At 50.8% G+C, this 13,232-nt stretch overlaps 1 protein-coding gene and 1 long non-coding RNA gene across 5 annotated transcripts in view; one reads left to right on the top strand and one right to left on the bottom strand.

Moving 5' to 3' along the window:
- The window catches only part of LOC125349230 (splicing factor SWAP), a 56,042-nt gene that overhangs the window by 1,047 nt on the left and 41,763 nt on the right, over positions 1 to 13,232 (bottom strand). For all 4 annotated transcript variants that reach the window (XM_048343159.1, XM_048343160.1, XM_048343161.1 and 1 more), the window contains 3 exons: positions 12,662 to 12,927; positions 6,950 to 7,075; positions 994 to 1,167 (listed from right to left, as the gene is read on the bottom strand). In XM_048343159.1, the coding sequence (XP_048199116.1) occupies positions 994 to 1,167; positions 6,950 to 7,075; positions 12,662 to 12,927 (566 nt within the window). The remainder of the gene's footprint in view (positions 1 to 993; positions 1,168 to 6,949; positions 7,076 to 12,661; positions 12,928 to 13,232) is intronic.
- Positions 1,435 to 2,383, top strand: LOC125349231. Its single transcript, XR_007210486.1, has 3 exons — positions 1,435 to 1,880; positions 1,941 to 2,006; positions 2,210 to 2,383. It is a non-coding gene; the product is annotated as an uncharacterized LOC125349231 (long non-coding RNA).

The following is a 13,232-nucleotide window of genomic DNA, read 5'->3' as shown; positions in this document are numbered from 1 at the left end:
GTTCGTTAGAGACAAAGGTTCTCATGAACTTTCCTGTCCGGGCTGCCTTGGAACTGCGACTCTCAGATCTGAGTCTAAGTAGCTAGGATTACAGGTATGAGCCACCAGTGCCTGGCTCAAGGAAGGAAGCACTAGCAAAGTAGCCCTTCTCAAGGACCCCTCAGACTCCCAGCCAAGGGCCTTTAGGCTCTCACCCATGTGGATTCCACCAACACTCCCCATTACTCTTATTCTAACTCTGGAGATGCCACCTCTCCTGTGCTGGTTGGCTTGTGTGAGCTGCACTCTGCTGTCTCTGTGGGGACAGCCAGGACTCTGCCTCCAACTCTAGTCATGTCCTGATCACACCTATGAAAGCTCAGAACCAAGACCAAGAAGGCTCATCCTTCCCGGCCCCTCCTGGTGGGGAGGGGGCAGGAGCCTGACCTGAAGTCTGGTGAGTACAACCTGGGAGGAGGCTGCCATTCCTCAGCCTGGGCTCGGACAGCTGGATGCTGGGCCTTGGTGCTCCGGGGGCTCTTGGCATTGGTACCTGACTGCACATTTGTCTGGATTCTTGTCTGGCTGGAAGTAGCTCAGCCCTAGCCTCTGTGGCAGAGGAGTTCTGGGTCTCTGGGCTTTGTTGATGCTCAGCCCTGGTACGCTCTGTGCCACCCTACCTCCGACCATGCCTGCCACAACCCCCATGGCCTACTCCTAGGGGCAGAGGTCAGAAAGACCCTGCAGAGCAGGATGGGGCATGGGCTGAACTTCAGACTGCCGCCATCTTCAGGGTTGCTGACCCCTGGTTCCAAACAGGCCGCTGCAGGACCCCTGGAGTCTTGGGGGTCTTCAGCTATGGCATGGCTCTGAATGGGTTCTGAGGAATGGCCCTAATGCACTCACATTGGAGGTTAGGCCATCTGACATTCCGTGCCCAAGGTACTCCCCAGAGACTGGCACCCCCTGCCACCCTCCACACTTCCCACTGAAAACTGTCCAGGTCACAGTCACCTGGAGCGCTCCTGGCTGGAGCCCCGGCTCTCCACAGGAGAGATGCTGGCCGAGTGGGCAGCGTGGGCCGCTGGACGGTGGGCCGCCTGCTTGCTGGGGGAAGATGACTGCGACCGGGCCTTGGCCTTGGTCCTTGACCTCGACCGCCGTTTCTTCTTCTTCTCATGGGGACTTCTGCAAGGAAAACATCCTGGTGAGGGGTGTTTGGGCACAGGTGTGGCCTAAGTTTGCCTCTGGATGCATCTTCAAGGGACAGTGCAGTGAGATCTCCTCATGTGTCTGTGAAAGCCCTGGCCCTCCACCTCTCCACGTGTGTCTGCAAAAGCTGTAGCCTCCACCTCTCCATGCGTCTGTGAAAGCTGCATCCCCCACCTTCCACACATGCTAGCGAAAGCTATACCCTCCACTTCTCTACATGCGGTCATGAAAGCCATGTGTGGCCTTCCACCATTTCATATCTGAAAACTATGGCCTTTCACTTCCCCACATATGCCTGCAAAAACAGTGCCTTTCTACCCATGCATGTTTGTGAAAGCCATGGATCTGCAAAGCCATGGCCCTTCAGCCAACCTGCATGCAGTCTGCCATGGTTCACAGAATCACCCAAGGCAGCCTCTCTGCAGGAAGAAGCTTGGTCCTGGGCCAAGTGCTGCCTTTCACCCATTCCACCCCATTTTCCACTGCTTGTCACTGATGCTGGTGCAGCAAGGGCTCTCAGGAAGGCAGGGATGATTACTGGTCAAACACTGCACACACAAAAGCTTGGTGTTTCTTCTGACCAGCAGTTGTGTGTGTGGGTGGGGTGGGTGGGTGGGGAGATGGCTGCACACCAGCCTCTGACCACAAGTCCCAGACTGAGTCCTGCTCTGGGGCCACTGTCACACTCAGTGCCTAGGTCCGTCCCACTATCACACTCAGTGCCCAGGTCCATCCACTGTCACGCTCAGTGTCCAGGTCCGTCCACTATCATGCTCAGTGTCCAGATCCATCCACTGTCACACTCAAGTGTCCAGGTCCATCCACTGTCATACTTGTGTCCAGGTCCATCCACCGTCACTCTCAGTGTCCAGGCTCAACCACTGTCATACTCAGTCTCCAGGTCCATCTACTGTCACACTCAGTGTCCAGGTCTATGCACTGTCATACTCAGTGTCCAAGTCTGTCCACTGTCACGCTCAGTGTCTAGGCCATTCCACCACCACACTCAAATGTCCAGGTCTGCCCAGTCCTGAGAGTGCTATAAGCCCTACCTCCATTTCACTCAGGATGGGATCCCTGACCCCATCAAACCTCTCATTCCCAATCTGTAAGCACTGAGAAGCTGGTGCTAGTGGCTCATGCTGTTATCCTACCCAGAAGGCTGAGATTTGAGGATCACACTTCAAAGACAAACTCAGCAGAAAAGTCCATGAGACTCTTAGCTCTAATTAACCACCCAAAAGCCAGGCTCTAGTGGCAGAGTGCTAGCTTTGAGGCAGTCTCAGGCTGTTTCCCTTCCTCTTTCCCTCCTGGGTTAACTGACAGAGACCAGAGAAAGGACTGAGGTGTTCTGGACACTTCTAGACAGTCTCACAGCCTCCACACTTTTGCTGTTTGTCTAGCTGCTGCTCCATAATCTGAGGGGACACATGCCTCACTGCTGCCTCCTGGGATCACAGGGGCACATCACTGTCTCCCAAGGTCACAGAGGCACAGCCATGACTATCTACCAAGATCATGGGGCACAGCTGTCTTCCAAGGTCACAGGGGGACACAGATCTGCCTTGCTTGCCTAGCTTCCCTCAGGGCTCAGAGACACATAAAGACCCTCTCCTGGGTTACCCACTGTCCCCCAGGAGACACCCCAGAGCCCACTGCTGGCCTTGGACTGCGTGGCTTCTTAACAGCACAGCTACATCTTGCCACTAGCACGGGGGTGGTGGTGGTTTACTTCCACCTTTAAAGTTCTAAAATATTTGTATATTTATAATTCAGTGATAGAGTACTTGCTTCAGCATGTATGAGGCCCTGGTTCAAGCCCAGCACTGGAAAACACAAAAGCAGTACTGCTTCATAAGCCATCCACTCCATCTTCTGCCTTTCTGTCTGTTTACCCCAAACGACATTCTTCATACATTTTACTTTGTAATCTCACTCGCCCCACTTGCTTCTTTGCTTTCCCTTTTTGCTCTTTTCTGCTTTCTTTAGAATTTAATAAAGCATTTTAAGTGTTTCTTATCTTCTAGCAGCTTTTGAACTACGTTTATTGTAGTGATTACAATCTGCCACCTTTTCACTATCAGAGTCTGCCTGGCTGAACACTTCATGAGTGATAGGGTGCTTCCCAACAACAGTGCCCTCCAGCCATGCCTCGAGTGCCCATGTGCCAGAGCAGTGCCCTCCGGCCACGTCTTGGGTGCCCATGTACTAGAGCAGTGCCCTCCAGCCACGTCAAGTGCCAGAGCAGTACCCTCCAGCCACACCTTGAGTGCCCCCATGCCAGAACAGTGCCCTCCAGCCAGGCCTCGAGTGCCCACTTGCCAGAACAGCACCCTCCAGCCAGGCCTCGAGTGCCTACTTGCCAGAACAGCACCCTCCAGCCAGGCCTCGAGTGCCCACTTGCCAGAACAGCACCCTCCAGCGATGCCTTGAGTGCCCCCATGCCAGAGCAGTGCCCTCCAGCCACGCCTCAAGTGCCCATGTGCCAGAGCAGTGCCCTACAGTCATGTCGAGTGCCAGAGCAGTGCCCTCCAGCCAGACCTTGAGTGCCCGCATGCCAGAGCAGCGCCCTCCAGCCACGCCTTGAGTGCCCCTGTGCCAGAGCAGTGCCCTCCAGCCACGCCTCGAGTGCCCATGTGCCAGAGCAGTGACCTCCAGCCACGCCTCGAGTGCCCATGTGCCAGAGCAGTGACCTCCAGCCATGCCTCGAGTGCCCCCGTGCCAGAGCAGTGACCTCCAGCCATGCCTTAAGTGCCCCGTGCCAGAGCAGTGCCCTCCAGCCACGCCTCGAGTGCCCCCTGCCAGAGCAGTGCCCTCCAGCCATGCCTCGAGTGCCCCCATACCAGAGTAGTGCCCTTCAGCCACACCTCGAGTGCCCCCATACCAGAGCAGTGCCCTCTAGCCACGCCTCAAGTGCCCATGTGCCAGAGCAGTTGCATGTACTAGGCACGTGCAAAAAAACCACTCCAAAACAAAACAAAACAAAACAAAAAAAACAATGGCAAAAAAAACCCCCCACTAACACCAACAAGGAACTACTGGTTCATTCATTTTCCTTCCTTCACCTTCTCCCCTTGTTCTTCCTCTTCCTCCTCTTCTCGTGCTAATTACTTGGGCTTGAACTCAGGGCTTTGTGCTTTTGCTGGGCTTTTAGGTTTCCTGCTCACACTGATGTTCTCTCACTTGAGCCAGGCATCTAGTATGGCATTTTGCTGGTTGATTGGAGATGAAATCCTATGGACTTTTCTGCTCAGGCTGGCTTTGAACAGTGATCCCCCACATCTCCAGCTCCTAAGTAGCTAGGACTACAGGTGTGAGCCAGTACTTGGCCTGATTTACTCTACTGTTAACCAGGACACTCTCATTACCAATGCACTATGAATGACTTGGTGAACATCCTCATGAAAAATGCTTTTATAATGTACTCCAAGTACCTTTTGTGAACCTTGTTGTTTTTTTGTTACCCCACTGCATCAAACTTTACTTTCAGATGATCAAAGAACACTGGTATGTGTTTAAAACAAAGTCATACCAGCTTACAAGGACTCCACTGTTCAGATGAGACAATGTCACCATGAAACAGTAATAAGGTGACAGACTAGCCCAACAAACTAGCCCCATACTTCAAGCCTACAGAGGTACTAACAAGGAGGAGGAGTCAGCTCTTTCTTCCAGAGGATACAGCTACCAGCACAGCGCAAGAGGCCTAGAAAGCCACTATCTCGCAAAGGGTAGCTGGTGTGGTAATGGACAGAGAGCTGCCGGGATACAGCTCATGCGGGCTCACAGGGCTCCTCAGACCCCTGCACGCTCAGAGGGAAAGGTGACCCCCAGCCAGGCCACCTGCCTCAGCACCAGACAATGGTACAAACAGACATTTCTGTGTCTCCTGATATGACACAGAACCAGTCTGTCTACATAAGAAAACCCTTTCTAAAACCAAAAAGCCACTTCACATCTTCAAACATTTTAAAAACAAGTCAGCAAAAGAAGTATATAGTGGTTTCTGTAGATTTAACCTTGGGTGCATGATGCCACAGGATTAGTGTGACAGTGAATTTGTTTCATGCTACGGAGAGAAAGCAGAGACCCATCCCTATGCTGAGACCCAAGGACAGACCACACAGCTAGACCTAGGACTCACTAGAAAACTGGCTTGTAGTTGAGCTCAGGTTTATACTGCAAGAGCAGAACTGCCCAGAGGCTTTGCGCCCTGCCACCTCCCCCGCCCCGCAGATGGGCAGAGAACTGACTGCCTTTACCTTCTTTACCCAGAGCTCCTGTAGGCCACTATACCTGGCAGCCACAGCTGCGACTAGCATCACTAATACCTCCTCCCAGGACTGCCTTTAACGAAAGGTTAATTTGGGAGCAAAGAAAGAACTGTTCTGTGAAGAGAGATCTTTTGCTACAAGAAATTAAATTTAGACCATGCCCTTTATGCATTTCAAAGGTGGTGATGACTTTCAAATGTTAAGCTACTTGCTTAAGGAATAAGCAAGCTGGTAGCACATGCTGGTGCTGGGTATACTGGGTGTGGGACTGCCAAGGCACAGACCCAAGAGTCTGAACAAGAACTGTTTGCTAGCAACAGCCAGCTTTTCCATCCCTTTACCAGCTTCCCATTTCAAGAAAGAGAGTATCTCGTAGTGGCTGTCCATAGGCCCATGGGTGTCCATGGGTGGCTGTCAGCCCGGGTCTCCTCAGGGCCCTTCAAGGGGCACTGTCTGTGGGCAATGATTGACCCTGAGCATATCCTGCATAACAGTGACTCATGGTCTGTCCTCTCAAGGGCCTGGCCTTACTCTGGCTGCTTGGCCCATTGCTCAGCCCCACTTCCTGTCTTCCTACCATCGCCATCCCTTTGTAGACACTGGGGATCCATCAGTGACATTGGCAGTAACAACTGCCAAAGAGTCCTTGAGGGTGGTGCCCTGGAAGTGCTGCCCACCATGGCCAGGTGCTGCTCAACCTTGGACCTTGGTGCTTCCCAGAGGTGCACTGGGGTCCCAAGGTGGGTGTTTCCTGCTGAGCTCACTGGGAAGGGCCCCTCTGCTTTGTGTCCTTGGGGGTGATTGGTTTCTAGTATGTACTCTCCTCCTGCTGAGCCACCACAAGCCTCAAACATAGGATTGGCCACTATGCAAGGCAGCCTCCCTCCTTCCATATCAGTGTGGGGGTTCACAGAGAGCCATGCAGCCTCCCTACTTCCATGCAGTGTGGGGGCTCATAGAGGGCCACGGCAGGCAAGACATGTTTTTGGTAACTGGAGGGGAACCCAGGGCACTGTGAGTGGTGCTATGTTGGGGGGTCGCACTGGCTGTCTGGGGCCTGGCAGAGACCGGGTGCTTCTGCTCCCTGTTCTCAACTTACAACCATGACGGGCACCCACTAGCAGTCAGGTCAGCATGCGCTTGCATCTGCAGCCTGGCCCTGTCAGAGTCATGCACCAGCTCCCAGGAGATCAGGGAGGATTCCAGGCTGGAAGTCACAAGTTTCTGTCTTCCTGTGCCTTGCCAACAGGCAGGAGGGGTTATACATAAGCACAGATCCAGGAAGGCATTAGAGGCTAGAGTACAATGCCCTGGAGAATTTTGGTGAGCCTCCGCTCTAACAGGCAGCAGCCCATAGGGCCAGGCCAGCCTGAGCTGCACTGGTCCACAAGTGGACATCACTATCTGGTGTCCCCCACCTAGCCTTTAGACCCCTTCTGCCCAGGGGACCCTGAGTGTGCACCTGTGGGCACACAGCCACCTACCTGGAGCGAGTTCGCTTCCTGCTGGCCCCGGGGCTGCTGCTCACCCGGTATGCAGTGGGAACGCTTCTCTCTTCCCGCCGTCTCTCAGGGGAGTGTGCTCTCCTCCGAGGGGACCGGGAGCGTGACCTGGACAGAAGTGACATGGCATTCAGCTCTAGAGACTGGTCTGTGCAGTGTGCACCCCCACTACTGCTAGGCAGCTGGCACTCAGGTGTAGGCAGGGCCTGTGGCCCCTCCAGATGCCTGCTCTGCTCATAGTGCTCCAGCGCCTCCGAGGCCAAGGCTTTTAACACCCCTGACCCATTGTACCAGGCTGCAGGTCTCGGGAGGCTAAGCTGGGAGTGGCCGCCACCCACAGACACACTTGCTCTGCCCTTCACTAGCCTCTGCCGGTCCATCTGCCTAAAGCTTTCAGCTCACCAGTGCTGCTATGAAATGCAGGCAAGGGAAAGCCCCGAAGGGTGTGCAGGACCACAGGCCACAGCTGTTCTCCTCAGTCCACACTAATCACGTGACCTCCAGCTGGAGCAATTGAGATGGTGCTGCAGGCTCACTGGCAAAACCCCAAACTCAATGGAGAACAAGCCATTCTCCGAAAACTTGGGCTAAGTAATTCAGGTTCTATGAGGTTGCAGGGATGAAAAATCATCCACTAAAACTTAATTCTTCTGTTCATTGGGCCTAAAAAGCCCCATTCTCTTACAGATGGGACATAATCTGTGTATGGCAAAAGACCCTAGAGACCCTCACCCATTTGGGGTAGCTGAGGTCCTTGGACAGTGGCTTTGGGATTTCTATTTTAGTTCTTTGTTCATTCAGTGAAATTACTGTTTTAGGAAAGCCTGCAATAAGCAGAAATCTAGGGGGACCCCCCCATATCTGCTCTGTTTCCATGACAACCCACTGAAAAACAATATAAAGAGCAGCTTGATTGTACCATTTGAAAGTTTTCCATTGAATCATTTTAATTACAATAAAATCTCCAAACCAACATGCACTGCTGTTTCAAGACTTAACCTGTAGTCACCCTCCACCACCTTGTGTGTCACGGAGAGACAGAGTCACTCTCAAAACACACCTGGCCTGGGAGCCCACCTGAGAGCAGGGTGACCCATGCTGGCTCTTCTCCCACACAGCTGTGTCTGGACTCACTGGACAGCTCCGCCTGCCTCCCGGACCTTCCTTAAGACCTCTAGGAGGGAGCACAGAGGCCAGGGAAGGCAGACTCCTTGACATTTAACCTCACAAGAGGTCCAGGAGTGGAATGTGCTAGAGGCCGAGGCCGCCTGACAGCTGTGTTCTGCTGTGTTGCCACTGCCACAGCAAAGTTGGAACCAGGCTCCGTGCACCCGTGCACCGGGTCCTGGGGGAGGCATAAGCCTCACACACAGAGTGAAGTGTGCCAGGTTGGGTACTAGGAGAACTGTGAGGAAAGCTCCTCTTACCCAAAGCCTTAGCACCTATGGATTCTTAACAAAGAACTCTATGGTAAATAACCATCAGGAAGAGTAAATTCATTCTCAGTGCCTGCAGCTCACCATGCTGAAGAACAACCCTGTCTTCAGCTGCTATCATCAGTCAGACTCCTTTACAGGGAGGTGTGGCTGTCCTCCAGGAAGGAAGACTGCCTCAGGACAGGGGCAGGAAGTAACTGGACAGTGCTGTGGGTGCCTCACTTCTAATGAAAGAAGCTTTAGTATTCTACTCTGTTCTTCAGGCACAGTGTGAGAACCCGGAATTCCATCTTACAAGTAAATCTGTATAGTGTCATTAAAGGCCTTCTTAAAGATGACAAAGTGGTTTCAATTAAAGGGTTTCAAGTAAAAGGCAGCTCAGATAGCTCTTCTTGTACAATTACAGTGGTTTGCTAGCAAATAAAGGCACGAGGAGCCCTTCTTGATAAAATTACAGAAACTGACTAACTGACCACATTTGTAAGTAGCTTCTTTCCATCAACACTTAGCCCTTTGCCTCATCTGTGTACCGTCCTTCCAATGACAGGTCCTCCACAAGGCATGGTGACCTGGCAGCGAGGCCCCACTGGAACATGTGGCCACCTTGCAGGCTGGGGGCTGCCTGCCTTGCACTGCAGCACAGGAGCCCAGGCTTCACCAGGCCCTGCCACGGTTCACTCAGAGAACACTCCTGTCTACACCAACATGCCAAGTATCACCACGCACATCCCATGGCTCCAAGAAACAGGATTCATTATTGTGCAGAGAAAATGGACAGTAAAAATTCACAAATTTCAAACCAAATTATGACTTAATTTTGCCTAAGTTCTTTCACACTGCATAATAAGACTAAAGAGGCATCTAGACACTTAGATGAAAACCAAGTAATCTCACTTTAAGGTTTTAAAAAATAATTGTACTTTCAAGCTTTAGTCTTATAAATGTAGTTTAACAATACCTAAAGCTATTAACTTTAGGCTTAAGTAAATTGTACAATACTTCTTCATTCCACTTAGAAAGCTTGATGTGATACTAAAACATAAATGAAAACAGGAATAGCAGGAATACTGACACTTTAGTCAGTATTGACTAAAAGATAGTTACATGGTCAGAACCACATGCTTTTGGAGAAGCAAACTGATTTTTGTGAAACTAAAGACTTGCTATGACTAAATTGCTTTCAGAGACTAAGAGTCACTCACAATTTGGAAATAAATTTGGAAATACTGAGTAAGCAGGGCTCCCACTTTTTTTTTTTTTTTTGGTGGTGGTCCCAGGGCTTGAACTTATTAACTTATTAGAGCCTGGTCCCTGTCCCTGAGCTTTTGTGCTCAAGGCTAGCTAGCACTTTACCACTTGAACCACAGTTCCTTTGGCTTTTTTTGGGGGGGCCAGAACTGGGGCTTGAACTCAGAACTGTGATTCTCAGATCTCAGCATCCTGAGTAGCTGGGATTATAGGTGTGAGCCACCAGTGCCTGCAGCCCACTTATTAATGGGCTTTTGTATTGTCCTGCATTTTATGAGATTGTAGGGCCTATGTATGTAAGCATCTGAGAACAATTAGAATGTTAACTAGCACTTTACTTTGTGCTGACATGAGCCACTTAAAAATGATCAACTGGATTTTGCCAGGCCCAAGAAACAAGTCTGGTATATATCCTAGGTGAACATGATGTCTATTATGGGTTATTCTGTCAGAGAAGAGAGTATCATTAGCACTTTTGGTACTGTGGTGAAAAATGAAGTGTTACACAGAGTGGGTCACATGTCAGAGGACACCATCTCCTCCTGCTTCCTTTAAGTTCTCCTGGGGCCCTGGGAATGATGAGGAAAGTGGGTGGATCTGCCTCCAGCTTAGGGGAATACAGCCCTCCCTGCCCCCAAGCACAGGCAGCCATGTGCAGAAGGAGCTGAAGCATAAGTCTACAAGGAAAGGTTAAGGTGAGGCACCACCTGTTGAACTCTGTCCTCAGGTTTCAGAGACCAGGGGCTCTGGCTGTGACCTCTCTTCCTCCCCTAGGCCACAGCACAGATAAAAACACGGATGGCAGTGGGTGAACCCTACAGGGCCAGGTGCTGGCTCCCAGGGCTGAGTGCTGGTAAGAGTGCCTAACTGTAAAACATCACCCAAAATGCAAAACCAAACGCCCAGCACCTTGTAGAATAAGTTAACTGAGTGCAACCTCGGCAATCTCACAGAGAAGGTGAGTCTGGGAGAGAGGGGAATACCCAGCTCTGCCGACCCTGTCAAACACTTCTATTTGCTTCTTGTCAGCACTGAATACCTAAACAACATGAGGCACTGGAACTGTGTACACAGCACTGTGTAAATCTAAACTAACATAAAATACTTGGGAACTGAAGTAACATATGAGGTACTCTATAGACAGTTTAGTCCATAAACAGGACACACAGTGAGGCCTGTCCAGACACAGTGGAGAAGGGAATGGGCCCTTGGCACTCATCCTCCTCCGGATTATGAGGTCACAGCTCTGCTTGGTTGAGCTCTGGAGTAAAGGAAGCTGGGGGCAAATTACTGGGCACAGTACACTGGGAACCTGACTCAGGCCTATATAATTTGTTTTAAGCTATATAATGACAACACCAAAGTTTTCCAAGTGAGAAAGTTTTGAAAAGGAGAATTTGACCCATAATACAACCATAGGAGCTATTAAAAAGTCAGTGGGGTGCCAGTGGTTTATGCCTGTAATCCTAGCTACTCAGGAGGCTGAGATCTGAGCATTGAAGTTCAAACCCAGCCTGGGCAGTAAAGTCCATGAGATTCTTATCTCCAATTAACCACCAGAAAACTAGAAGTGGTGTTGTGGCTCAAAGTGGTATAGCACTAGCCTTGAGCAAAAAGGCTCAGGGCTAGCACCCAGGCCCTGAGTTCAAGCCCCACAGCTGACAGGAAAAAAAAAAGTATGTTAGAGTTGTTGACCTAAGATTTTTTTTTTGAGTGTATAATGGTATTCTGGCCCTCTGCCAAGTACAGAGGGTCAAAGACTTACCACAAAGGCAAATCTATAGTCTCACTACTTGTTAAACCCTGTAGTTAGAAATAGGAGAAAGCAAAAAGCATACTGCTTTTGTGGCCATGTCCAGAAAGGCGAGTGTGTAGTACCCCCCCCCACCCCCCGCCCGCAAACAACATGAAGAACACAGGACATTTTCATTTTCCCACACAGCCAACATGGATTCCAGAAGAAACATGGCTACCGGAGTGAGGCTGTATGAGGGGGGCTAGGAAGAGCTAGGGAGCCCGGGGAAACACACAAGACAGGATGACAGCCTGATGACAAAGCAGCTTTTCTGAACCTCTTGCAAGGTAGCCAATGCTTTGTTTTGTTTTCAAATTTGCTAAGGAGCAAATTCTGTGATCCTTGACTGAGTTCATGTTCTCAAACACTGGCTCATCATGAAGAAGACTTTGGGAAGCCTGAAGAGGCACACAGTTAAAACAGATCTGTATGGTTGTCTTTGGTTTTGGGGATAGGATCTCTTGCTTTTGTTTGTACTAGCGCCACAAACCCATTTAATGCTTTCTGCATAGCTGGGATGACAGCTCACTTTTACACTCAATTTTACTGGTAGAGATGGGGTTTTATTAACATTGCCCCTCCCACCCCCCACCCCCAGTTGGCCTTAAGCTACAAGCCTCCTATCTCATCCTCCCAAGTAGGGGGGGATTATACCTGGCCTGTGGTCTCACTCTTGCGGATGCTGTGCAGGTTATCTGAACATAGACTAGGTGGTAAAGAAATACTTGTTTTGCAATTGCCACATTCAAAGAAAGCACAAGAAACTCCACTAACAAGACCAGGGTCCCAGTGTGAGGACTTTGCACACACATGCCAAGGCTTGCTCTTCCCACACATGTGCCAGGCTTGCTCACACGACTATCAGCACTTAAGTACATCATTACTTTTCTCTTGTTTTGTGAGACAGTCTCACTATGTAGTAGTTCAGTCTGGCCTATAACTCACTACATAGTACAGGCCGGCCTGGACCTTAAGGCCCTCCTGCCTCCATCTCCCGAGTGATGGAATCATAGGCATAAGTAAGAGGTGGCTTAAAACATGTAAGTAGCTGACATGATTTCAAGTATAAAAGGATTTTTTAAAAGCTCTCATGTGGATACCGAAAACTCTCACCCCTGCCCTCCACCCATCTGCCTTTTCAAGCCCTCTGCTTGGCCACACAAGCTAGCTGAGGGGGCCCAATACATACAGAGGCTGCAGGACCCACAAACCCACCTCGAGCGCCGCACTGTCCGGTAGGCACTGGGCAGGGAGTGCTTTGCTTTTGAGTGTGACCTGGCTCTGGACTTGGAGGACGAGTGGTATTTGGGAGAGCGAGAGCGAGTCCGAGAGCGTTTTTTGTGCTTTTTCTTTTTCCTTTCTCTTTCTTCTTCTCGAGGTGGGTCTCTGCTTCTGCTCAAAGGTCTTTCCGGTGGTTTCGTGTCTACAGTGGGCAGAGGTCTGCCTCCAGCCAGCAGAGGACAGGGCATAGGACTGGCTTCCTGGGGATGAAAAGCAAAGATGTGGGCATTGACAGGCATTCTACAGCACAGATTACAAAACTAGTTCTACTTTACTACTGCAACATGTCTACCTGCTGGCTGGCTGGCATGACTGGGAGGAAGGCTAGCCTTCCCTCTGGCAGCTGCCTGGGACTGGCCTGGCCTCTGAGGGGCAATGGACAATTCTGCGGGCACTGAGCAGTACTGTCTTCTGGTGCTGGTTAGGCCGGCTGTGACTAGCAATGAAGGGAACGCTTCCTCAAAGACACTGTGTTAGGAAAACCCATATTTGCCCTTTAACAAAT

Source organism: Perognathus longimembris, chromosome 3 (genome assembly GCF_023159225.1).
Source record: "Perognathus longimembris pacificus isolate PPM17 chromosome 3, ASM2315922v1, whole genome shotgun sequence".
NCBI classification, from domain to species: Eukaryota; Metazoa; Chordata; class Mammalia; order Rodentia; family Heteromyidae; genus Perognathus; species Perognathus longimembris.
Note: the sequence above shows the minus strand (reverse complement) of the source record. Positions and strands in the feature narration are given on the sequence as shown.